We start from the raw sequence: 26,784 nt of genomic DNA on the forward strand, positions 1-26,784 counted from the left end.
ACTGGCCCTGTGACCGGAAGGTTGCTGGTTCGATCCCCAGGGCCGACAGTCCATGACTGAGGTGTCCTTGAGCAAGACACCTAACCCCCAACTGCTCCCCAGGCGCCATGGATAGGGTTGCCCACCGCTCCGGGCAAGTGTGCTCACTGCCCCCTAGTGTGCGTGTTCACTAGTGTGTATGTGGTGTTTCACTTCACGGATGGGTTAAATGCAGAGGTGGAATTTCCCCGGTTGTGGGATCAAAAAAGAATCACTTACTTATGTATTTGGTTTCAGCATTGCTCCAAAAGTGTTTTGCTGCTTGCTTATTTCTGGTCCCGGCGTCTGTTTAAGAAGTAACACGCACTGAGCTGATTACTGAGCTGAAATCCAGCCTCTTTATCAGATTTCTACACCTTACTCCGATATAAGAAATCAGGTTATGGTGTTTACATGACCTTTTAAATAATCAGATGAATTTTTTGTATTAATTTCCTCCTCAATTTAATTGTTCAATTCCAGCCAATAGTTGGGACTCCCCCAGTCACACGATACCACCAGCACTAGGAGGGTGAAAGCCAACGCAGGCCTCCTCCGAGATGTGCCGTCACATCTTTTTGAACCGCCGCTGACGCATCGTCATTGGACAGCCAATGCGCTCAAAGGAAAGCACCAACCTTCAGATCTGTTACGTCAGCTAACAGACGTCTGCGCTGATTAGCATCACGTTGAGTGATACCCACCCAGAGAGAGCGAGGCCAATTGTGCTGTCTTGGACTCCCGGCCACGGATGCCTGTAGCATCACCAGGGATCGAACTCATGATGTCCTGATGATAGGGCCAACGCTCAGACGGTTGCGTGATCGGCATCTTGAGTGCATATAAATACCCTTATTAAAGGGCATCTCAATTATAGACTGATATATTGTACAGTGCTCTTCTAACTGTGTTACTGATCACTGTTTCAATCAGGTTTTAACGTAGTCTGCTCAAACTCATTTTGAAAGTTTCCCACCCACACACCCGTCCTTACAGTCCTAGCAGAATTATAAGCAGAAGTATACTTTTGCCCTGCCTTGTTGGGGTCATGGTGAGCAGAACTCAAGATGTTCTTGCTGTTATATAAAGCATGGAGTGAGCCATCCCTGAGGAATACACACACACACACACACACACACACACACACTGTCTCGCTGCAGGAGCACCTCCTCACACTCCGGCCTGGAGGTACTGCTGCGCCCAGGAGCTTTTGTGGGGCTGCAAGAATCGATTAATTAGTGATGAGGGATGAGTGTGTGTGGGTGTGTGTGTGAGTGGGTGGGTGGGGTGCAGAGGTGATTAATTAGTCATTAGGTAGCGGGTAGAATGTCTCGTTATCTGAAAATCACATCAGCGTTCACGTAACTCATACACAGCATCCAACAAGCATTCAAGTGTTTCTATAACCCCAATCCTACAGAGCTTTCATGACGTTTCAGTAATCAGGCTGGGGCAGTCAAGTGTTTTAATTGCTGTTATGCTTTTTAGCTGTTCAGAAAGCTGCAGTTAACACGTTACGGTCACTAGTGGTCCTTCCGCTTCAGACATTAGTGAACAGGAGAAGTGAGCAGATGAAACAAACTGCATAAATTTCTGCTGAATGTGCTTTTAGCATGTGTCCCAGTTATAAATCACATGATTTCTTGCGACATGCAGTCCAGCTATGCGTTTCTCTGTTCGTTTAAATATGTAGCCACTGTTTTTCCATAATCATGTAATTCCAGCAGGATTTTACATTTTAATAAGCTTGATACTGCCATACTTTGAAGGATAAGGCAAACGATAAAGACTTCACTCTTAAAAATACAGGTGCCAAAAAAGGTTGTAGAAGAAAAACCACCAGTTCCCTGAAGTATCTTTCAGTGGATGCTCACCAGAGAACCTCACCAAAATGTTCTACGTAAGCCTTTAAAGGTTAAAACGTTTTATCCCGAGAATCATACAGTCGAGCCAAGAAACATCTAGAAGGCTTTACTTTTGAGGAACGCATTTGTGGCGTGGGGCAAGGTTGCAGTAGAACTGTTAAGAATAGTAAACATAATAGTCATGATGATAATGTTATGACCTGGTCTTGGGTCAGGCAGTAACTGACAGTGCTCTCTCCTCAGACCAGACCCAAAGAAAGGCTAGTATGATCAGGGGTCTTAACACTCCCACCCTTAAGAACAAAGGGCCTCATTCACCAACTGTTTTTATGAAGACATTTCTTCTTAAAACCCACTTTCACTTTTTTACACAAAGGTTTCACTTTGTTCTTAGGTAAGAACAGAATCTACACACACTCAAGAGCACAAAAGTCTGAACAGTCATGAATCTGACGTTGACTTTTTCTTAGAGCCTTTCTCAAGAACAAGTTTAAGAACAGACCTAGGGAAGATGTTAGTGAATGAGGCCCAAAGATCTCATGTTTGTTACGCAAACCAAAACCTTCTACAAGTTCATGCAGTCACTAAAGTCGCTCTAAAACCAACACTCAAAACACTACAATACAAATACTAAAGCTAAAAATCTGAATTACACTACTGAAACTTTTTCAGAAATAAAGCAAAGCAAGTTTAATTCTAATTTTCCACAGGCTGGCAAAACATTACATATCTAAAATTTAACAAATGACCATGACTCAGGACACTACTCTCCTAGAAGGCAAAGGAGGAGCACAACACGCATTCTAAGACAGAAAGCTAACAAAGTCAAGGTGCAACAAAAAACGGGTATTTAATTAAATTCAGTAAGGTCCAGTTACAGAAGATTTCCTCAAGCAAAGGTCCAGAACATCGGAATGTCTAACTTGCACTATGATTCAGTGCCATATGCTGTTTACTGAAGTAGCCCAATAGGAATTTCAACATCTTATATAGTCGACAACTGAATGTCAAATCAAATAAAGTACAAATCAGTGATATTTCGACAACATCTATCGTCAGTTTTCTCTTTTTAGAGCATGACATGTAAATGAATCTGGCTCACTTTCTTCGCTGACTGCTGTTTCTCGCCTCCTCTCTCCCCTCTATGTGCAACACTCACTCGAGTCTCAGTGCTCATCATAATGCACAGATCTGATTGGCTGAGTAGCGTCTCGTGTGACATTTACAATGAATGCAATTGGTCTATGAGTAATCTGGGCCTCTAAAGTGGCACCGTAAAGGCTAGAAAAGTTACGCTGATTAAAACAGGACCACCCTGTTGAAATTAAATAATTATCCATAGTTTATCGGTTATAGGTCCAGGTCCGCATAGGACAGCGCCTGGGTCTGGACTTGGACCGCGGTCCGCCTGTTAGTAACCTAAAATATTGGTTCAGCCGACTAATGGAAGCCAGAAGCAACCCATCCTGTAAATAACAAATGTCAGATTATCTACCTGTCTTCTTGTATCGGATCTTCTTGACCCTATGACAACAAAAACGTTCACGAAACAAACCAAAACACTTCTTTCATGTGAAAGACCCTAGAGGATAAGCAGTATCTGACGGAATCAGATCTCCCTCATATGAAAGCAGACCCTACAAAGCAAATGTCAGATGATCAAATCTGGTCTTTTATGAAAACAGCCTACAAAATAAATGTCATCCGACCAAATCAGGTCTTTCACATAAAGGATTCTACGAAATGAACGTCATGCACACGAAACGTTCCTTCATATGAAAGCTCGTATGACAAATGTCAGACTGACTGACCAAATCAGGTCTTTCATACAAAAACCCTGAGTGTCAAGATCTACTGACCGAATTAGGCCCGTTATATGAAAGACCCTGTTAAACTCCCACCACATCACCACTGTGATGTAGGTGTTTAAAACCCTGACAAATGATGTATGAATTATATAATTCATATCATTATATTATATAATATAATAATATAATAATATAATATAAGGAACTGGCAACACTTTATTTGGATGGTCCGCTGTAGACGGTTTGTAAATGCGCAGTACGTCTTTAAGTAACGTTCAACTACAAACAATTCAGTGTGAAAGATTTTATTAAATCTATCCCTAAACCCTAAACCTAACCTTAACCCTAAACTTAAGCCAAAACCTACACCTGCTCTTAATCCAAGCCATAATGTTGGTAATTGGGGCAGTCGTGGGCTGGAGGTTAGGGATCTGGCCCTGTGACTGGAAGGTTGCCGGTTCGATCCCCAGCGCCGACAGTCCATGACTGAGGTGTCCTTGAGCAAGACACCTAACCCCCAATTGCTCCCCGGGCGCCGTGGATAGGGCTGCCCACCGCTCCCGGCAAGTGTGCTCACTGCCCCCTAGTGCGTGTGTGTTCACTAGTGTGTATGTGGTGTTTCACTTCACGGATGGGTTAAATGCGAAGGTGGAATTTTCCCATTTGTGGGATTAAAAAGTATCACTTAATCAATTGAACATCACCAGGAAGTTTGTTAATGATTTAATTATCTGTAGAGCATCTATAGGGGACCATCCAAATAAAGTGTGACCCAGAAATGATCTTTGATCAAGCAGCTGCAAAATTTGAAATACTGAATTTCTACCAATTACAGGAAAAGGACTCCCTTATATACCAAGACCTAGATCTACAGCACCTTTCACAAGGCCGCTTTACAGTAAAGACTATACATAGTTACATAATCACAATAGACAAAATAGAAATAAAATTTAAAGAATGAACAGTGAGAAGAATAATGGATAGTTTGAGAAAATGGGAAAGTTTTCAGGTGGACTCCACAGGGTGGAGCAGTTGGGGAGAGATATTGGAAGAAAGTTTCTTAGTTTTGGGGACACAACACTTAACCCTTAAACCTAAAGTTTCAGGGAATTATTTGGTATTTTTTGGGTCAGTTACATTTACAGCTGCCGTATTTACTGTAATGTGTGACAGTCACGCATGTTGTGTGTGGTTATTTTCAGGAGAGCCTGGGCTGCTGTTTGCCATTGTTTGGCCTGTAAATGCTGACAGAAATTTGTTATCTTTACGAATTTGGGTCATTTCTGATCAACAGTTTATCTAGCGCCTGCTAAATTTTGTATTTTTTTAAATGAAAGAAATCTTGAAAACTGTGTTTGTGAGCTGAAAGTGCAATAATTTTGATGGTGATTTATTCAGTTGGTTATTATGAGTGAAAATAAAATATCAGCATAAGACAGACATATTTTTTTTATTGATTTTCTGTCCTATTGGATTCATGCTCAGTGTTAAAACTTCGATACACAGCAAGAAAGGCTTTATTTTTAATTACAAAGTTTGAGTTGCATGTTTAATATCAGATATATTTAATACTCAATCAATGTAAACTTTGTTTATAATATGAAGGCTAAAAGTAGAGATGTAATATAACAGTAGTGAGTGGGGTTTGAGTGATTTTGGAGCTGGATTGCTGGCAGATGGACAGTCACATCACAGGTGGATGAAATCACTCTGGATTGTGAAGCAGAGTCTGATGAGCGATCTGATTTGTGAATCATGTCATTGTTTTAACCCTTTGTTGGAATATGAGGGCCAAACAGCAGAGCAATAATATCAGGATTTTTGGTGATTTTCCGAGCTGAATTACTCACTGATGCTGAATGGCCCTGATATGTGGATATTGTTTGTGTCTTAAACCGTTCTGAAGTTATGAAGGCTAGAAGTGACCTACTGTTATGCCTGCAAATTGTCTTAATCTGGTTAAAGATCAGCCCCCAAAAGTGGAGCATTTAGAGGCAGGGGCCAACAAGAGGCCTGCATCAGAGGACCTTGGAGTACGAGCAAGAGTATGAGGAGAAGGTGGTCAGCTGTATAATGGTGGTAGACCATTCAGGGCCTTGAACATCAAGAGAAGGACCTTGAATTGGAAGTGTAAAGAAATGGGTAACCAGTGCAAGTGTTAAAAAACTAGGCTGATATGAGCTGTTTTTTGGAGGAGACAAGCAAGCGAGCGGCAGAGTTTTGAACATGCTGAAGGTGATACCAATAAAAAGAGAATTAGAGTAACCTTAGTGTGAAGATATGAAGGCATGGATCAGTGTTTCAGCTCAATATAGGGTGGAGGCGGTGTGATTGTAATATTGCAGAGATGGAAAAAGTAGTTTTAACAACTCCTCTTATGTGAGGCTCAAAAGAGACGACAGAATTAAAAAAGTACAAACAACAGAAGAGGCTTAAACCGAAACCCCATCAAGTCAAATCCCAAAGTCTGGGTGTCGTGCAATCAGAGACATAAGTCTAATTAGCAGTAATTCAGTTTTATCAGTATTTAGCTTAAAAAGTTGCATTCATCCACCGCTTAATTTCATAGATGCATAGTAGTAAGGCAAAAAGAGGGAGAGGAGTGTGTGTTTATACTACCATCTGAGTACCATCAGCAAAGCAGTGAAAGTTGATGCCATAAATAATGGCAGAATATTTAGCCAAGGGACAACATATATATGACAAAAAGGAGGGGTCCTAGCACTGGTCCCTGTGGAACACCTTACAACACAGTATCAGATCTATGATGTTGAAGAACAGCAAAATGATACCTATCAGTAATATAGGACTTAAATCATTTAAATACTGAGTTAGTAATGCCAGTAGAAGACATAAGGAAAAGGAGACTCATGATTTGTTATATCAATGTCGGCATTTAAATCTAAAAGCAGAAGAATACTTAGGGTGCCAGGATCACTAGCTGTAGGAACATCATTGAGAACATGTAACCATTCCACTTCAGTACTGTGCTGAGGTCAAAAAGCAGACGGAAGCATTTCAAAATGATTGTTAACAGTTGCAGCTGAGAGACTTCCACTTTTTCTAGTATTTTATAAATGAGAAGTTAGAGGTACTTTGGTAATTGTCCAGTATAGTGGGATCAACACCTGTGTTTTTTTAGGAACAGGGAGAACAGCATGGGGATTCAGAGCAGCAGGAACATACCCAGGAACTGAAGACATGATAGTGAGATGCCACATAGGGTTAGAAATAGTAGTGACGTGCTTCCTCAGGAGGGAGGTGCAGGACCAATTTGGCAGGTAGAAGAATTAGAATTAAGGATATGTGTAGAGACTCTTATAAGGCAGAAGGGTCAAGAGTAGTTTGAATATGAGCTAGAGCAGAAGAGACAGCAGAGCACTGCTCCTTAAAATGGTGCAGAAAAGCAATACAGTGCGCTACTGAAGTGGAAGGTACAACAAGAAGAGTTTGAGGAGGCTCACTGATAGCAGAGGAACGTTTTCAGACTTGTTACCAGAGCTATTAATACAGAGAGCAGGCAGTATTAAGAGTGCCTCTGTGCTCGCATGTAGGGGTGGGGGGGACTCGACTCTTAAACTACGTTCACATTACAAGCCTCATTGCTCAAATCCGATCTCTCTGACACGATCGTTCACGCTTAGTTAGATAAGTGACTCAAATCTGTCATTAATCCTGAAATGACCCGCATGAGCACATCCTACTCAGTAACGTCACGTGAATGAATCGCGTGCATCATCAGCAAACAGACTAACGGTCAGAATGAGCGAAGATAATAAACTCTAATCAGCTCTCAGCTTCATTATTAGAGCGAGACGAAGGAGAAAAAGATGTGTTGCTTTTCTAATCTGTGGTGGCACATAACAAAAACACAAAAGGATGAGAGAGAAATCGGTACCCTCTGTATTAAAACTTAGTTTAGGTCAGGAGTCGGCGACCAAATGTTAAGAAAGCCATTTTGTCCTTTCAGCAAAAATCAAACCACATTGGGAGTCACAGCATTTTATGTCCAGTGTGTGCTGATGTCCTAGTGTAGGTTAAAATTATAAAGGAAAACACAGACTTACTTTGCTCTGCTTTAAGCTTTAGCTATAGCTGCTTTCATCTTCCATCTTTGCCAGGACACTTTTCCTCAAAAGTAGATCAGTTTCTTGTAAAGTGTCTCTCAACGTTTGGCTGTTTTATGAGGCTGCAGTCGCTTCTTGTTCGAATTTCCCCGTTTCACTTTCATTTCTGACTGAGGCACTGAATGTAAATGTGGCACCATGTAAGGTGGAACGGGGAAATTTGAAAGAGAAGCGACTTCATCTTCACAGCTTTTTAGTGTTTGACAGTCTCTCGCTGCAGATTTCACGTTCCAGGAAACCAACTGCGCTGCTTATAAAATCCATTCGTCTCCAAATGTTTGTCTTAAATCTCTCTCTTTGCCTTTTCATAGCTACTAGCCTGGCGAGACTACATTGCTGTGTGAACTGCAATCTGCATGTCAGTTCTCAGTCATTGAGAACCAGGGCTTTCACGCTATGTTGCACACGTCCCTGTAGCATCCGCTGCGTGGACACTCACTGCCACTGGATCTTATGTCACCGCAGCAGCGTCTCATGTGCTCCAAACAACAGCAGTGAATGAGAGCCTTCCTGTTCACTTGCCACATCACTTCCATTTGATTTATTAATAAAATATATTGGAAGTAAATGCATTATTGATCATTACAAATATACACAGTGAGAAAATAGAAATCCTGTATAGAAAAGATGCATCAAGATGCATGGATAATCATTTTATAATCACATCATAGCCTCTGAATCGTAATCGAATTGAATCATGAGGTGCCTAGAGACACCCACCCCTGCTCACATGTGGTCAGAATATGCTAAAAAGTGGACAGAAAGGCCAGTTATTTTTAATAACAGAGTAAATACATACATTAGTGGGTTTTAATGTCTCATGATATAAACAGACTCCAGCTGTGTGTGTGTGTGTGTGTGTGTGTGTGTGTGTGTGTGTGTGTGTGTGTGTGTGTGTCCCATCAAGTCATAGCCTTTGTTAAGGCGGCCTTGTCCCAGTGCCTCACAACCACTCACCAAAGGCCTCCTCGTCCTGATGCCTCAAGGCCACTCACAGACACAAACACAGCCAGCTGCTCATCCTCCATGAAATACTTCTGTGTGAATTGTTATGATTTAATTCATCTGTTACTTTTGAAAAATCTTTTATATTTTATTTTAGATTATTAAAAAAATCTTTTCAACCATCTTTTTTCTTCCGCTTGGCTATTTCTGTGCAGAAAGCATACAGAACCAGCATAGCAATAGCCTTGCTGTCATCTGCCATGTTTGCTTAGATCTAAAGTCACGTTAGTTTGTAAGAAATCCGGCAGTTTGCAAGAAAAGGTTTTGAGAATCGGCACCATTGGTCAGGACTTTTGTCCATGTGTATAATCTGAAGGGGTTTGGTGTTTCATTCAGGGTAGATCGTGCAATGTGGGCACTTTGATGACGAACAACAATCAAAGACCAGTTGGTGAAAGATTGTTTTACAATTTTTAAAAAATCCTGTGCAGTGAACGCAACCATTTTTTGAATATGGTCATGAGGCCTCCGATAGGATAGTGAAGAATGTTAACATCTTCCTTAGACCTGTTATATAATCACTGATGTCCTGACAGCTGATTTTTGCTAATTGTTCTCAAAGTTGCAGTCAGACATGAAAGTTCACTCATGAAGTAAAGAGAAGAAACTGTTCCCTTAAAACCTCATTATCACTTTAAAATCGCCACGTATAGTTTTCCTGCAAGCAACACGTTCACACCTCGCACAAAGCTGATAAAGCCCCAAATTTCCTTTCTTCTTTTAGCTTTCAGCCATGTTGCACGTTTTTGCACAGGAAACACACCTTCTCAGTTCTTCACTCAGTTGGTTGTGATTTAATTGTAATTATTTTCTATAAATTTAGCTCCAGACCTTTTTTTCACCAATAAGATCAACACATTTGCTGAATGTAGCTGCCAGCTCTGTTATCAGCTCAGATTTCCTCACTTATAATCTATTAAGACAACATTGATTCATGTGGGTTGCAATTAAAATTGCAGCTGTAGCGACTCGAAAATTCCTTCAAGTTGCATATTTGATATCTAAAATGATTATGATTATAAAATGATTTTGATTACTCATTCAGTCCTAATATTTGGTGTCACAATAGGGGTCCGGTCCACTGAAAAGGGAGAAATTAGAGGATAACAATGGCTAGATAGAAACTTATAGCTATATAGTATGTGTTCACTGAATTAGATAATGTCTGAACAGTGAAGTTAGAAATCTAATGCTGGAGTCAGCTTAGAAGAGGGAAGCTGGAGGTTGGATTTTTAATGTTTGATTGGTATATGCATGGATTCAGGAGTACAGTACAAAGAAATTGTTAGGTAACGCTTTATTTGGAGTGGCCTTTTAGATGATTAACAAACTCTTAACAGATTATTAGTAACACATTAACTACATATCAGTGAAGTAGCAGCATCTGAATACATAGAAATAACTTGTCTTGTAGATGTTCTGTTGGTACATGACTCACATTAAGTAGATGTGTTGTTAATATGTTAAGTGATACTTTTTTAATCCCACAAACAGGGAAATTCCACCTACGCATTTCACCCATCCGTGAAATGAAACACCACATACACACTAGTGAATACACACACACTAGAGGCCAGTGAGCACACTTGCCCGAAGCAGTGGGCAGCCCTATCCACGGTGCCCGGGGAGCAATTGGACTGTTGGCACTGGGAATTGAACCGGCAACCTTCCGGTCACAGGGCCAGTTCCCTAACCTCCAGCCCACAACTGCCCCACAAGGTTACCTAATCTTACCCAAAGCGTAACCCTAACCTTAACCCTAACCCAAAACCTAATCCTAACCCTGGCCCTAATCTTAACCCTAACCTTAAACCTAACCCAAAACCTAATCCTAACCCTGGCCCTAATCTGAACCCTAACCTTAAACCTAACCCAAAATCTAATTCTAACCCTGGCCCTAATCTTAACACTAACCTAAACCCAAAACCTAATCCTAACCTTCACCCTAACCCTAATCTTAACCCTAACCTTAACCTCAACACAAAACCTAATTCTAATCCAGGCCCTAATCTTAACCTTAACCTCAACCCAAATCCTAACCCTCACCCTGGCCCTAATCTTAACCTTAACCTCAACCCAAACCCTAATCCTAAACCTTCACCCTGGCCCTAATCTTAGAAATTAACCTCAACCCAAAACCTAATTCTAAACCTTCACCCTGGCCCTAATCTTAACCTTAACTTCAACCCAGAACCTAATTCTAACCTTCACCCTGACCCTAATCTTAACCTTAACCTCAACCCAAAACCTAATTCTAACCTTCACCCTGGCCCTAATCCTAACCTTAACCTCAACCCAAAACCTAATTCTAACCCTCACCCTGGCCCTAATCTTAACCTTAACCTCAACCCAGAACCTAATTCTAACCTTCACCCTGGCCCTAATCTTAGAAATTAACCTCAACCCAGAACCTAATTCTAACCTTCACCCTGGCCCTAATCTTAACCTTAACTTCAACCCAGAACCTAATTCTAACCTTCACCCTGGCCCTAATCTTAACCTTAACCTCAACCCAAAACCTAAATTTAACCCTGGCCCTAATCTTAACCTTAACCTCAACCCAAAACCTAAATTTAACCCTGGCCCTAATCCTAACCCTGACCTTAACCTCAACCCAGAATCTAATCCTAACCCTCATATCATTTTGACACGTTACAGAGAGTCTGAGTTGTTTTATATACAGTCTATTACTGCGCTATTCATATTTGGACCAACAATTACTGTAAGTTTACTCTGCATACTTACTTTTACATATGCTGCTCTGTATGTATATTATATTATATTTATACTTGCAGATCTATTTTTACCGCAATATACTGTTCTTCTGCACTTCATCTGTAAATAATACTGTATATGCACTTCTAGTTAGATGCTAACTGCATTTCATTGTGCAGAGTACAGGTACAGAGCCAATGACAATAAAGTTGAATCGAATCTATTCTAATCTAATAAAAGAACGACTCAGTGTCCCCAACTCTTACTTTGCTAATCCTCCATCCGTTCACAAGTAAATAAAGGCCAGACATAAATAAGTGAACTTGGTAGTTAAAATAGCTTGTGTGGTATTTGGCAGGGAGCTTGACTGTAAAGTAACATGGACCCCACCCAGAGGCAGGTCTATTAAAGCCCAGCTATGAGTGAGAACGTTAACATTCATGATGTATTTAGCTGTTCAAAGAGGGGAACTTTACAGTCGGTCTTATGAGTTTAGCCAGCTCCTGGGTTAGTATGGTGTAAATCAAGACTCTGAGAAAGAAAAGCCCCAGATTCCTTCTCTTTATTTAGCCTTCAGACTCAGGAACTTGCTTCTCTATAAGGGAGCTGCATGTAAAGCGCTTTCTTCCCGTGGGTGCTGTTATTATCAGGGCCTCCCAGAGGGCCGGGCCCCACCACTAGGACCCAAGAGGCTGATCATTGTATTCAGAAAAACATGACCGCTTAACAGTCCTCTAATAGAAAATACTAGGCATGTCCAAAAATGGGTTTCAGAGCCAAAGTCTGTCAGACTGTAGTATTCCCTGGGTTTAAATTGGCCCAGAGTGCACCAGTTTTTTGGCGGTGCAGTTTAAATGGTATGCCCTGCACTTCTCGTTTTACCGATTCTCACATACCAGACGTCCTGCTGTTTCATGAGTTTCATGATGAACTGCCTCAATAAATGTTTATTATGCTTCATCATTCAAGCAGCTTATATTATTGGCCGTTATTTATCCTGGTCAGGCATAACAGTATGACCACCTCCTCGTTTCTACGCTCATTGTCCATTTTATCGTCTCCACTTACTGTATAGGGTCACTTTGTAGTTCTACAGTTACAGACTGTAGTCCAACTGTTTCTCTGATACTTTGTTACCCCCTTTTACCCTGTTTTTCAGCGGTCAGGGCCCCCATGAGAGCCCACCACAGAGCAGGTACTATTTGGGTGGTGGATCATTCTCAGCACTGCAGTAACACTAATGTGGTGGTAGTGCGTTAGTGTGTGTTGTGCTGGTACGAGTGGATCAGACAGCAGTGCTGATGGAGTTTTTAAACACTGTGTCCACTCACTGTTCACTGCTGCACAGTTTGTGTTGGTCATCCTCTAGTCCTTCATCAGTGGTTACAGGACGCTGTTGGCTGGATATTTTTGGTTGGTGGACTATTCTCAGTCCAGCAGCGACACTGAGGTGTTTAAAAACTCCAGCAGCACTGCTGTGTCTGATCCACTCAGACCAGCACAACACACACTAACACACCACCACCACAGTGTTACTGCAGTGTTGAAAATGATCCACCCCCAAATAGTACCTGCTCTATGAGGGTCCAGGATTTTACCAAGGGTCGGCCCCCAGTCAACAGGATTTTTTAGGGGCCCAGTCATGTCTCTGTGCAGACCTTATTATTGATAACACACGCTAAACTTCTTGTAATCAAATTCCTGGTGACTGATTTTGGCTTTTTCCTTTCTTTGAAGATAAGACGAGCCCATCCCTCCTTAATTGCATTTGATGATTGCAGTATGAAAGTCGGGCTGCTTAAGTCTTGTGACGTCATGTTTGAGCGTAGCTCATGGAGTTGTTTCTAATCAGAACATCTAACATGGTGGCTGCAGATTTGCTCGCGTCAACGCTCACAAATTATTTATGAAGCTGTTTCATTATTGAATGCTGACCTCAACATAAGAAGTGCTAAATACCGCTCCTATAAGAAGTCAATGGCGGGTTAATTGTTGGGCAGATTCTGGAGCAGAGACTTTCCCCCGGGGAGTGCAGGTGGCCGGCTCTGTGTGAGAGCTACTTCCACACAGAACGTCCCTGAAAAGAGAGATCACAGCTGTAATTAGACATCGAGAAACTTTTCATTTTGAGCCTCTGGTCACTTTACCCAGTGCAAGGCATTGGCTCGAAGGTTATGAAGCCCCTGAAAATACAGCACTGGGCTGTAAAAAAGTCCTGTATTCACTATCTGTGCACATCACAGCGGCACTGCAAATAAAACACTAACCTTTTCAGAAAGCATCACGTTGTGTTGCCTGTTTGTTTCTTACTTTACCAAGTTTTTGCTATTGTAAACAGTTTGGCCAGTATAGTGCTAAAAACACTAAAAACCACAGTAATTAAAAATCTGTTTCACAATGATGATGCATTTCAAAATTACAGTGCTGCCAAATTTCATTCTCATGTCTATTTTGCAAACAGCCAAATAAGCAGAAATACCAAATAAATAAATAAATAAATAACGTGGACAAACTCCCTGTTTAGTGTTGTGATTCATACACCTATTACACCTAGAAAATTGTGATTCATACACCTATTAGCCAGTCACTTCCATCCACTACTAGGGGGGGACAATATCTAATTGTGATTTTTTCATGTATGTGTTGTCAGTTCTCAAAAGGGCTGGGCAGTAGACCAATATATATTGTTACCGTGACAAATTAAGTCACAAGACAATACATGCCTGTACTTGTGGAACACTGACCATCTGTTTCATTATAAATAGAGCAAAATTAGTCCTGTTTACCTGGTGGTACAACACAGTGTGCCAAATTAATTTTTTATTTTTTATTTCCAGTTCCAGCTGATCGGATGTCTGAAAAATGAAATATTGTGACGTATCAGGAAAATTTCTTGAAGTATCGCAATATTATATTTTTGACATATCGCCCAGCTCTAGTTCTCAGGTATATAGGTTTGCACTGAGCCTCTTGTAAAGCCAGCTGATTTTTGGTGGCGTTGTCCTTTGTGTGCTTCTAAAATTTCCTTTTGTACTTCTAAGCTTAAAGTTTGAAGTGCTTAGCGAGAAGAACTAAAGGAAGAGAAGAGCGACTGGCATGTTTGGATCGTCAATTAATGTCCTCGATTTCAGAAGAAGCACTAGATGAGCAGCTGTCTACAAACTTTTAGACATGTAATGTTTGTATGGGACGTATGATCACGAAAACAAAGAATTGTGTGTGTGTGTTTGTGTGTGAGAGTGTGTGTGTGTGTGGTGTGTGTGTCTTTGTGTGTGAGTGTTTGTGTGTGTGTGTGTGTGTGTGTGTGTGTGTGTGTGTGTGTGTGTGTGTGTGTGTGTGTTTGCAGGCAGACTGACAGGCAGATGTTCATTAGTGTGTTGTGTGGCAGTGGCACATTCTGGCATCCTCAGAGTCTCTTTAATTAATTGTGCTCAAACATGCACTCTCCGCAGGAGTGCTGCTGTCAGTGATGTGTGTGTGGGTGGGCAGGTAGGTGGATTTTTTGTAGATTATTGTCGGAGAGATAAAGTTCTTTCGGAAACAAACTGCCCCACTGCTGACATTTTAATGCACACACTCGTGCTTTGCTTCACGAGTACAGCAGTGTGTTCCGATCGAGCTCGGTGTCTCTGTGTCAATGCATAATGAATAGGAACGGCAGGTTACTGAGTGGGCTAACCTCTTGTTAGGCATGCAGAATTTCTTGCTCTCGCGCACAGTAATAGAGTTCTCTTGATGGGCGCTGAGGACTTAAAACACCATGCACTCAAGAACATGCTTTGAAAAGTAGCTTGAAATGCTTTGTAGGGTTTATATAGATTAGTAATTTGGTAATTAGTAAAATAGTTTTAGCCAAAAACTTTTTGTTAAATGATTTGTAAGCTGCGAGTTATTACCTGCTACGTCCAATATACATCCAATACTTTAATCAGTCGCCGCTGTCAGAACGAAACCTCATATTATTTATTTATTTATTTATTTATTTTGTTTGTTTTTACGTAATTACATTTGGAAATGCCCTTTGTTGTTTAAATTGTGTCAACATTGACGAATGGACCAGCGTGACCTAGGCTCAATCCCCTTTCTTCTTTTTACCCCTACCCCTTGTTTTCGAGTGTCACCCTAACCCCTTGGAACTGAGTTACAGGGGGTAATGGTTGAAATCTTGCCCTAAGAAACGGGACCCTCAATTTAAAAAATAAATAAATAAATAAAAACATTACTAACAGGTAGGGCTGGGCAATAAAATGATAAAGAGTCTTTAGTAACATCTGGAGTTTTTCATGCTCTGTTTGAGTGGAGCGACCATAAATCTGTTTTCCTGTGTCCACTAAGTAAGTTACTGTTCTGTCCTACAGTGAACTCTCTCTTTCTGTACATCCTAACAAGCTTTAGCAGTGTTAAATCATGTCAGATCCTTCCATCTAAACGGTTATATTTTAGTATTAGTGCGTTCCTGAGCAACGATAGTGAAAGAAAGAAGTGGGTTCATGTTAGTCACAGCCCTGAGGAAGCTGTGAGGCATTGGAAAGCGGGAGAATGCTATCTTTGCAGGCTAGCTGTTTCTAGCGGCTGACTAACTTGAAGCAGCGCTCGAGTCACATAAATTGTCACGACTCGAGTCACGTGAATTGAGATACTGTAGATCAAACAAGACAAAAGGCACCGTTTTCAGTTTAAACATGCCAGTCTAGTCTTGAATACTTTGCGGTTCATCCCTTAAACTACAACGAAAGAACAGAGAAATCCCGTTGTCTGCTGTGCTCTGACATGGATGTGGTAGGAGTGATGGCAGTAAGGTGGTGTGATCCATCACTGACGTATTGAACCAGCTAATGTTTGCTAAAACTAAGTTGACGTTGTTTAGAAACTAAACAGTTTAACACCGTTGTTGGCCATGTGTTTAGCATTTGTAGCTGGATAGCCGAGTGCTTGTCACCAGACAGCTAAAATAATCTTCTCTTTCTTAAATTATGACTATTACAAAAATTGCAGCCGTGCTTTTCCAGCTGGTAAAAACAGCTAACTGGACACTTTGGGTAAAGTTCAGCTCCTCACTGCTGGGCTTTAGTTACATTTAGGGAATCATGTGCCTTCAAATAGGGGGGACAGTTATGTATTATCACCCACCCCTGACGTCAGCTGTTCACCATTTTCATGTTCAAAATTTCCCCTTCCACTTAAAGCCACCTTAAATGGTGCAGCAGTTACATGTGGACATAGGAGGCGTGAACGGCTACGCGGCTCGCGGTCCACTTAAGTTCAGGTCACTCCAGACGGATGTTAAAACAGGGTGAACAGCGCCTGATCTTTTCAGCCCTACATTGCAAAGTTAAAGAGCTTTTCCATATACCCAGATCTTTGTAAGTTCTGTTTGTCAAAGTTGTGTGTGTGTGTGTGTGTGTGTGTGTGTGTGTGTGTGTGTGTGTGTGTGTGTGTGTGTGTGTGTGTGTGGTGAGATTGTCTGAGATTAATGAATTAAATGTCCACCTCTGATGCTCTCGCACCTGTAATTGGCTAGGCTTGTTTAAGTGCAGGGCTCACATAGTTTGCCTTTCAAATCCAACTTAATTAGCAAGTTTCTAATGAGATCCCGGAGTCCCGAAAAGACAGCGAGTCAGCATTCTGCAATAACACACACGCACACACACAAACTAACGGACAGCAGGGCGCGCCGTTCCCAAAATAGGAACTTGTCAAGTGCAGGAATGTACACCCACTCGTGTATAACACAAATTCTCACAACCACACCATGCAGTTCACACCATGTAGTTCAGGAAATTACATTTGGACAGTGACAAAAAAGCAATAAGGCAATGAATATGAAGGTGAATAAATAATCCAGAGGTGATTCTGAGCCCCACATGAACTTCAATCCTTTATACAAAGATGACAAAGTAATGCTTTCGAATGTAACACTGTTCAGTGGTCTTGTCGTCAGGCATTAATCGTTGGTTGCAAACTAAGAGGCGTCATCTGGCAGAGCAGAAGGAGCTTTCCTTAAATTATAAATCCGTTCCAATTACAAACTCAGCCAAGTAAATTTGACTTCTCACAGCCAAGTAAAACGTTTACTAAGGTTTTGATTTTAGGCGAGTTTGGTGTGTGTGTGTGTGTGTGTGTGTGTGTGTGTGTGTGTGTGTGTGTGTGTGTGTGTGTGTGTGTGTGTGTGTGTGTGTGTGAGAGCGTGCATGTTGGACATTTTCTCTGTCCTCATTACTGAATATCATTTCTATAAGAAATGGGAGGACTTGCACATGACTGTGACTCATTGCCATGGCAACACACTTTTACAGGTCAGCAGACATCCTTGCTAGCGGTCAGATTCTCTCTCATGCTCTCTCTGTCTCTGTCTCTCTCTTGTGTACACGCACACAAACATACACAGAGACTGAGATGAAAATACAGCCAGAAACCTACGAAGAGACCTCCTCGCTTTTGTTTGGTAATAGGTTTTGGTAACTGTGTGTGATTAACGTTGATAATGTTGAATTGTACGTTGTTTTATGGGTACACTTGTACAGAGTTGTTGAGTTGTTAAATTGGCACATTCTTACATTGTTACATGGATACATTGTCACAGTGTTATATTGCTACACTGGCTCATTATTGTACTGGTATATTGGTACATTGTTACATTGATACACTGGCACAGTGTTGCGTTGGTACTTTGTTACATTGGCAGGTTATTATATTGGAATGTGGGTACATTTTTACATTGGTATGTTACATTTGCACATTGTCGCGTTACATTGTCATTGGTGCATTGTTACTTTGGTACATTACATCATTACATTGCATTGGTACATCGTTCCATTGTTATATTGTTACATTGGTAATTTGCATATGGTCACATTTGTTGCATTTGTATATAGTTGCATTGTTACATGTTAGTGTTACCACAAACAATGGCAACTTTTTTGGTTACACTGGTAATAGATTAAGGTAACAGTACGTCTGCATTTATGTCAAATGTCTTTGCGTGTAAACGCCATAAAATAAAATTACACAGTCTGTGTCTGTATATGCAGGCAAGATTGTGTGTGTGTGGGTGTGTGTGTGTGTGTGTTTCCTGCGTCTCACTGGACCTACTGTGACTGGATAATTCATACTGGAACCTCCCACATGGGCCCTGTTCCATCAACAGCAGGCCGTGTTCCATCAACAGTACGCTTGCTGATCTCCACGGAGCTCCACACTGCTTTTTGCTCTGAGAGATTACATTTCTCTAATTTATTCAACAGAAAGAGGTCTGTGTGTGTGTGTGTGTGTGTGTGTGTGTGTGTGTGTGTGTGTGTGTGTGTGTGTGTGTGTGTGTGTGTGTAAGTAACAGAAATAGAATGTGATAAGTGAGAAATAAGTTGCACACCTAATGTGAAGCGTGGCGACCCCGTATGTCTTTGAGTGAAAGACTCCATTTTATCATGATATTGATCTTTGCAATACCGACACCAGTATTGACTGCAATATGCAAGTGAGGCTCTAATCTATTACAGTGTCTGTTCCTATGTGCTATGAGGCTCTTGACTAATCACAGTTGCAAATGAGTGTTTCTGTGGGTATTTTGAAGAATCAAGGCATTCATGTAATCCAACAAATGTGCAATATTTTGGTTAAAATGATGCAGGCCAGTGATTTTTCACACACTGCACTGCACTAAATCTAATTTAACAGGACTGTAGATACAGACAGGGTCCATGATCTGCTGTGAAATGCATATTGTGAAATAATGTGAGGTAAATGCAGTTGAGCCAGACATCATTTTGATTATTCTCAAGATCACCCATAAAGCTACACAATGTAAGTTTTGGGCATTTGGAGACCTCTCTGGTTAAAATATGTAATTACACGCAATGTGCAAAAGAACATTTTGTAATGTAGGTTTTGCATCCCCGAGCAGATGAATATGATTGTTTTGAGTGAATTTAAAAAGAGAATTCAAAGCGAGTCTAAACCTGATGAAGGACGTGTCGTCTGAGGATGTGACTTTTCGGTTATTGTCATTATTTCTTCATCAGTGTAATGTTGATTTTGTATTTGAGACCTAAACTTGTACAACAGTTGTTTCTGACCATGTTAGTTGATTGGTTGATAAGTGTTGTAACTGTGCTATTATACCCATAACTGCTGTTACCCATAACATCACAGGTTTTTCACAAACACTGTATCACTCTGCTAAGATGCCGTTGCTAAGCAACGACTTTGACAGCTGTAGGAGACGCGCAAGCCATATGAACGTTTTCACTTCTTACTTTGCCACAAACAGAAAATGAACACTTTTAAGATCACATATAACCGACAGCCGATTTGGTCCGATTCTGAAGATGAGACGACACTAAATTTCCAAACTGTCGTCACCAGTGAGCAGCTTTTCAGTCAGCAGCTGTGACAGAAGAACAGCTAAACAGCCTAAAATGAACTGAACACCATTCGCCAAACGTGTCGTCTGATCTTCAGAGTCTGACCAAATCAGACTGAGCCATAAAACTGACCCAATAATAAAACAATAAAGCTGCTCAGTGGTGACGACAGTTTGGGAATTTAGTGTAAGGAGCTGGAGAGTGAACTGCCAGCTGTGCAGCGAGTGGGCGGAGCTCGTTACTCTGACGTAGCAACAAGCTGCTTGTTAAGGAGCTATAATTTGGTGGAAGGAACTGAACATTAAAACACATTAAACGCCGCGTTTACGACCCAGTTTATTCATTTCTTACTTTATTTATTTAACTGTTGTATAAAAGCAATAGAACACTCCAGGCCGTGTGTTATTGCTGTGATGATCTACGGCAACCAGATCACATCCGTCATGTTATTTCGTGATAACACGCTCCCTATTGTGTCAAGTCTGAAACAACAGAGGAACCATTTTTGGTGCCGTATAGAACCCTTTTCAAAAATTTCTATAGAGAGCCATATACAACACATTCTCCATCTGTCTGAAAGAACCCTTTAAGCATGCAAAGGGCTCATGGAGTGTTCATGGTTCATATATAAACCACTGTCTTTACTAAGGAACTCCAAGAACCATCTTTTTTAAGAGTGTACAGTATAAGAGACATTTGGGCTGCTTCTCTAGGGGATAAACGGCGAGACAAGGCCTGTTAAAGGTTGTGTTTTGGTCAGACTGCCTTTTAAATGATGCACAATACAGGGCAGCCTATCAGATCAGAACTCATTTACATATATCAGTCTTAACAGCAAAAGAAACCCCTTGTTTAATTGTAAGGCATAAAGAGAGGTTGGGACGTGGTCATGTAAAATGAATTATGGCTGTTTCTGTTAAATGCAGTCACACAAGTGTCATAAGTGGACTTTAAGGGAAAAGGATATGGTTCCCTTAATGCTAAGTGTTCCCTTCAAAGGCCTGATCAAATTCATTTAAGTGGCTTAAAAGTAGGGCTGGTTGATAAAACGATACCATCACAATATATCCTCGATAGAAATATGAGAAATGTTTGGTAAATGTTTGATGTAATAGACCGTTCTCACACTTCCATGTTCTAGTGACAGCCCTGGTGACTTCCGACTTTTTTGACATCTGAAACGTGCTTCCCTGTCTGGCGCCGCTTCCCTGTTTGAGTGGAGCGATCGGCGATCTATTCTCCTGTGACCGAGTGACAAGATAAGTGACGTAACTGTACTGTCCCAGAGTGAACTCACCTCTTTCCTGACATCCTTACAAGCTTTAACAGCATCTAACACGTCTGCTCCTCTCAACTACCGTGCTGACAAGCCCTGTTACAGCACTCAGTCATATTTTAGCATTAGTGCATTTCCAAGCAATCAAAGTGAATGAAAGAGGTGGGTTCATGCGAGTTACAGCCCTGATATTAAATTAAACTGAAGATGCTGTGTGTGTAGCATCGGAGAGCTTCCCAGGCTAGCTGTTTTTAGGAGCTGGATAACTTTAAGCAGCGCTCCGCACAACTCGGCAAATTGATGATACCGTAGATCAGAGAAGACCAAAAAGCACGTACCTAAAAGGAGGACTCTGTTTGTCTGGTGCAAGAGTTTCACACTGCAGTTAATGCTTTTACTCAGCGAGCATCAGATATATCGTGGTTCAGCCCTCAAACACTTTGACAGAATAGAGAAACCCAGTCGTCTGTTAACTGGTGTCTGAATACTGCGACATGCTCTGATATGGATGTGGTAGGAGTGATGACAGTAAGTCGGTGTGATCCATCACTGATGTACTGAGGCAGCTAATGTTTGCTGTTCGTACTGATATTGTTGAGAAACTGAACAGTTCAGCGCTTGTAACCAGAACCGCTCGTCACCAGACCGCTAAAAATGATCCGTTATCTTTCTCAAATTACAAAACTAAAGCTGTGCTTTTCCAGCTGGTAGAAACACCTAACCAGAAACTTTCTCCCACGGTCCCATGACAGATTTGTGAAACGTTCCACCGGTTGGCGAGTGTTTGTTGTATTCCGACCATAAAGGATAGATTAAAACAGCAATTAACCTCCCAGGAGCGATTATTCAGGCCAGCTTTAGGTGTCATTTATCACGTATCTCCCACCACTAAATCGTTTTATCATCCCGCCCTGTTACAGCTTTTTTGCCTTTCTATGTTTCCGTTCACTTCTAATCTCTTTTGCCTTTTTTTTCTCACTGACACAAATATGGCACAAACACAGAAGCACACATTCAACATGCTGCCCTGTTTCCTTCATGTCCTTCGTTTTCATCTCTGGCGTGTCTCATTGACACGGGCAGCATGTAGATGAAGCCCCTTAAAAAAAAAAAACAAAATCACATTCTTGTGTCTCCGGAGGGGAGGGGCCAAAAAACAGCAAACCCACATTCCTGTTGGCTGACCCGGAGGAGGAGGGGAGAGAGAGAGTGAGAGAAAGAGAGGGGAGGATAAAGTGCACTTGCTGGGATGGGGAGCTTCGAGAGCAGCTCACTAATAATAGCACACGGAGAGAGCACACACACTCCTGAGTTAGGAGAAGAGCGCTGAATGAATGGGCAGAGAGAGAGAGAGAGAGAGAGAGAGAGAGAGAGAGAGAGAGAGAGAGAGATTGTGCTGTGTATAGGTGCAGCGAGAGTGAGAAGTTGAAAGCAGGTCATCTGTGCCTCGGGAATTTAACGATGCACTTTCTCGGGGAATATCGGAGAGAATGAAGATCACGCAGGACGCGCTGCACGGAGTGGCGGATGTGGATGAGTTTCTGAGTGTGCGTTTGTGGTTTTAAAGGGTGTATGAGCGTGTGAGCCATGTCCCCCGGTAGCTCCGTCGCTGATGATGGAGCAGTGTGAGGTCAGTGCGTCCGGGGCTGTTCAGCGGAGCCCCTCTCTGGACAGTGCTGAGCTGGAGTTCTCCCGGGCCGCTCAACGGGGTCAGCGTCTGGCTGTGGGTGCCTTCTACGGCTCGCGGGGCTCGGGGGGCCACAGTCAGCCGGTCAGTCCGCCAGCCCCTGAGGACGCGGTGCAGGTGGACGGAAAGGCGGGGGCGCAGAGCAGATCGCGCAGGGGAAAGTTTCTGGTGTTTTACCTGGATCTGTCCTTTGTTTTCCTGCTAGAGCTGGAGAAGCTGAGGATGGCGCGCGGGTGCCTGTGCTGCGTCAAATACATGATGTTCCTCTTCAACCTGCTCTTCTGGGTGAGTGACCCCTCGCTGCACCGCAGTACAATACATTTTCACCTTGAGTATGTACATATGTGCAGACCAGCCTTGGGACTCCTGATTACAGTTTGAGGGGCATTTGGGTCACTGTGTTCACCATTTTCTGTAAATTGAAGGTCCTATACTTTACGCTGTTCTTGGATTTTCCCACTGAACTCCACATATAATGATTTATATGCTTTTATGCTTCAGAAACAGTCAGGATTTGTTTTTTTACATTTCATTTTTACAATATGTATTTATACCTTAGAATTGAACTGGCTGCCTTTAAAGACTGTAAATGGGCTCTGTTCTGATTGGCTGCCCTGTATTACACATCATTTAGAAAGCAGTCTGGGCTAATGTGTAGTACAAAGTGCTGAGGTCAGACTGAAATCCTCAGGAATATATAGACTTCCGCTGCTCCTTTCAGGTCTCTGGATTCTTTGGAAAGCTGCAATGATGTTTAATCATTTTCCCCCCACATCTTCTATTCTGATACCATCTACAGTATCTTTTCGTCGCTTTAGCTTAATCAAGAGGGTAAGCTGCTATAGACTGAATGAGCAGTTATATGTAAATGGTTTACTATTGTGACACCACAACCTCGAAAGCTGTTTTGATTTGTATTTATATTGTATTTATTGATGTATTTATAGTATACATCAAGCTGTTTTATTGAAAAATAAATCAAAGAAAGTTCAGGTTTCTATAATATGGGCCCTTTAAAGGTGTCAAGGTGAACGTTTTTAAGGTGGGAATTTTTCAAAGCTTGAGTGCCCCTGGTCAAATTATTCATCATGTTTAATTTCTTGAACTTAACATATTGGGGGAAAAATCAAAAATGGGTTTTTCTATTTTGTGCACTAAAATTAGCTGTGTATGTCATGTGTCAGCTTATTCAATTCCAAAAAATATATCAACAAAACAGTTGGAGTCCAACTGTCCAAACTGTCTAAAATAACAGGCAGAAAAAAAGTGTAAGTACTTTTAAAAAAGGCTAGAGCATGTGTGTACATGCGAGAGAATATACTGTACTTTACACATTACTACACATAAACTGTCAGGAAATTATCAGAAGGTAAGGATTGTGTAGTTTTTTCTCACTCCTAAATATCAGTGAGGTCTTTACCAAGGGTCAGGTTTAGGTCTAGGGTCAAGGTCTTTATTTGCTATAAGCAATACCAGTAGTCACTTATTGTGCCCGAGCTACGAAGCCCTGCGAGTATCATTTAATATTTTTCATGATATTAGGAAAAGTCATAAAATGACATCAAGACTTTGCTTCCAAAACAACAAATGTAGAGTATTTTGGGTCCATGTGAATGATTTAGAGTCTGTTTCTCTTGTACATGCAGTCCTGTGCAAAAAGCACCTGAGAAAATTATATTTGTAAAGCTGCTCAATTAAATGGGCAGTCAGCATTTATCGGCTCGTAAAAGCATTCATATTATAATACAGTTAATATAATATTATTATAAACAATAATACAGTCAATAGTGATTTTATGCATGTGAGTGTGTTCATTTAACCGTCTCCTTATGGCAACCTTATATTAATCGTATCATCGTCTAATTGCTGATTGACTTTAACAAATCTGGATGGCTGGATGGCTGGAGTGCAGCGAAGTCAGGAGCCAAGCCTGTGTTCATCTGATTAGGTCACATTTCTGCTGCTTTTCTGAAATCAATGAATTCTTATTATTTGTTTATTTACCTTTGTTTGTTCAATCGATATATACAGTTTACTGGCAAAAACAGACCCAATTCAAGCCAGAGTTTATTTATATAGCGCTTTTTACAACAGGCCTTGTCACAAAGCAGCATCACAGAAAATCCAGGCCCCTGTCAACAAGCCAAAGGTGGCATTGGCAAGAAAAACTCTCTTAGAACAAGAGGAAGAAACCCTGAGAGGAACCAAGACTCAGAAGGGAAACCCATCCTCCTCTGGAGGTCGACAGCGGAGATAAATGGTTTTAAATGATTTGCTTAGGTGTTTAAGACTTTTACGCAGTACTGTAGTTAAATGGCAGGACATGACTGTCCCTTGAGAGATGTACCTAACCCCCCACCTGCCTCCCAGGCACCACGGATAGGGCAGCCCACCGCTCCGGGCAGGTGTGCTCAGCACCCCTAATGTGTGCGTTCACTAGTGTTTTTGGTGTTTCACTGCACAGATGGGTTAAATCCAGAGGTCAGATTCCTCTAAATTCTGCATGTTTTATTGTGTTAATATGATTATTGTGGCAATATGATGATATTTTAATGTTATCACAATACAGCTCATGCTGCTCTGAGCGTATCATCAGTACTTAAACAACTGCGTGTATCATTTCAAAGAGAGCAAGAGTAGTCCTGTTTATGTGAAACACTAAATAAAATCAATGCAGTTGTAGTTTTTCTATTATTTTTAATTGTAACATTACTGGGGCTTTTTTGTCTGTTTTGACTTATTGAACCTCAAAAATATTGCTTGTTGTGTCAGTTTACCCTCGAGTTTATTCACTTTTTTCTGATCTATATTACAGAGGTTATTAATTCTTTTTCAGTCTTGCTGCATGCATACTAAATCAGTTGACTGAGGTGGTGGAGGGGCTCGAAGTACATCATTTAGGGACCCGCAGTGTTCAGAAAAGACCCTGAATAGGGTTAGAAAGCTTAAGCCGCACTTGAAACCCAACACTTGATGTGCGAGTGAGCCGGGAAGTCTCTGGGTGTGAGATTAGAGGAGAATTTTCGGTCGGGGTTGACTGAGAGACCAGCCGTTTGATCTGCGCTGCTTTTTTTCCTCCTCCTGACGGAATGTGTTTATTTACAGACGTACCAAATCGCAGGCAGAAAACTTCTGTCAGCCAAAATTCCCTCTTGATCCCCCAACTGCTCTCACAGAGACTCCACAGCCAGAGCTTTCTGTGTCAGAAATGCTCTCACACAGACACGGAGGATCTTAGAAAGCTGGTCAGAGTCTAGTCGAACATTATCAGTCTAATAGTGTTAAAGAGATTTGTTTGGGATCAGCTTCAGAGTTGCCCACCTTGCTGAAAGGGGGTGTAGTTTTTTTCTTCACACATTCAGGAAGAGCACCAGTTCATCCTGCAAACAGGATTCATTAAGTCGGGGTGTCATTTTGCTGACATCTGCAGTGGACTTGTCTGGTTCTGCTTGCAGCGTGTCAGTGGACTAGTTTAACTCAGGGCTTCTGCCCGCAGGTCTCCTGTACTTGGATTGTCAGTTATAACACTCAAAGAGGAGGAGGTATGAGTGAGATTTTGGTTTATGTTTGACACTGAAGGCAGCTGCCTCGAAGCTTCGCTGCCATTGCTGTCTCATAAGTCAGTGCTTCATAAGACAGCTCTGTGATGAAGGTGCCTGCAACCAAATAGGGTTTGAGACAAAGGCAGCGATATATCATGACCATGCTGAGATACCATCAGCTCACTGCTGGCTGTTAGACTGATTTTCATAGGTCTGTTTCTCATTATTTCTCTGATGGGTCTCTGACAGTAGTTCTCAATAATAAGGGTACTCAATAATCTGATCATAATCAGATTAAGAGAGCTGAATTGTAACTCAGTGCACTGTCATCGCTTGACACTTGTTTAACTACTAAGCCTAGGTATTATTTAAGGTTGGTAA

At 41.5% G+C, this 26,784-nt stretch overlaps 1 protein-coding gene across 2 annotated transcripts in view; it reads left to right on the forward strand.

Annotated features, from left to right (window-relative positions):
* tspan9b (tetraspanin 9b) overlaps positions 1-26,784 on the forward strand; it is a 51,706-nt gene that overhangs the window by 7,893 nt on the left and 17,029 nt on the right. The window contains exon 2 of one of the 2 annotated variants that reach the window (XM_017698943.2): positions 23,067-23,146. In XM_017698943.2, coding sequence (XP_017554432.1) covers positions 23,084-23,146 — 63 coding nt within the window. In that variant the 5' untranslated portion in view covers positions 23,067-23,083. Of the gene's footprint in view, positions 1-22,439; positions 23,147-26,784 lie in introns of those variants that run through there. The other variant, XM_017698942.2, reaches the window with a different exon arrangement.

Source organism: Pygocentrus nattereri, chromosome 1, assembly GCF_015220715.1.
Source record: "Pygocentrus nattereri isolate fPygNat1 chromosome 1, fPygNat1.pri, whole genome shotgun sequence".
In the NCBI taxonomy this organism is placed as follows: Eukaryota; Metazoa; Chordata; class Actinopteri; order Characiformes; family Serrasalmidae; genus Pygocentrus; species Pygocentrus nattereri.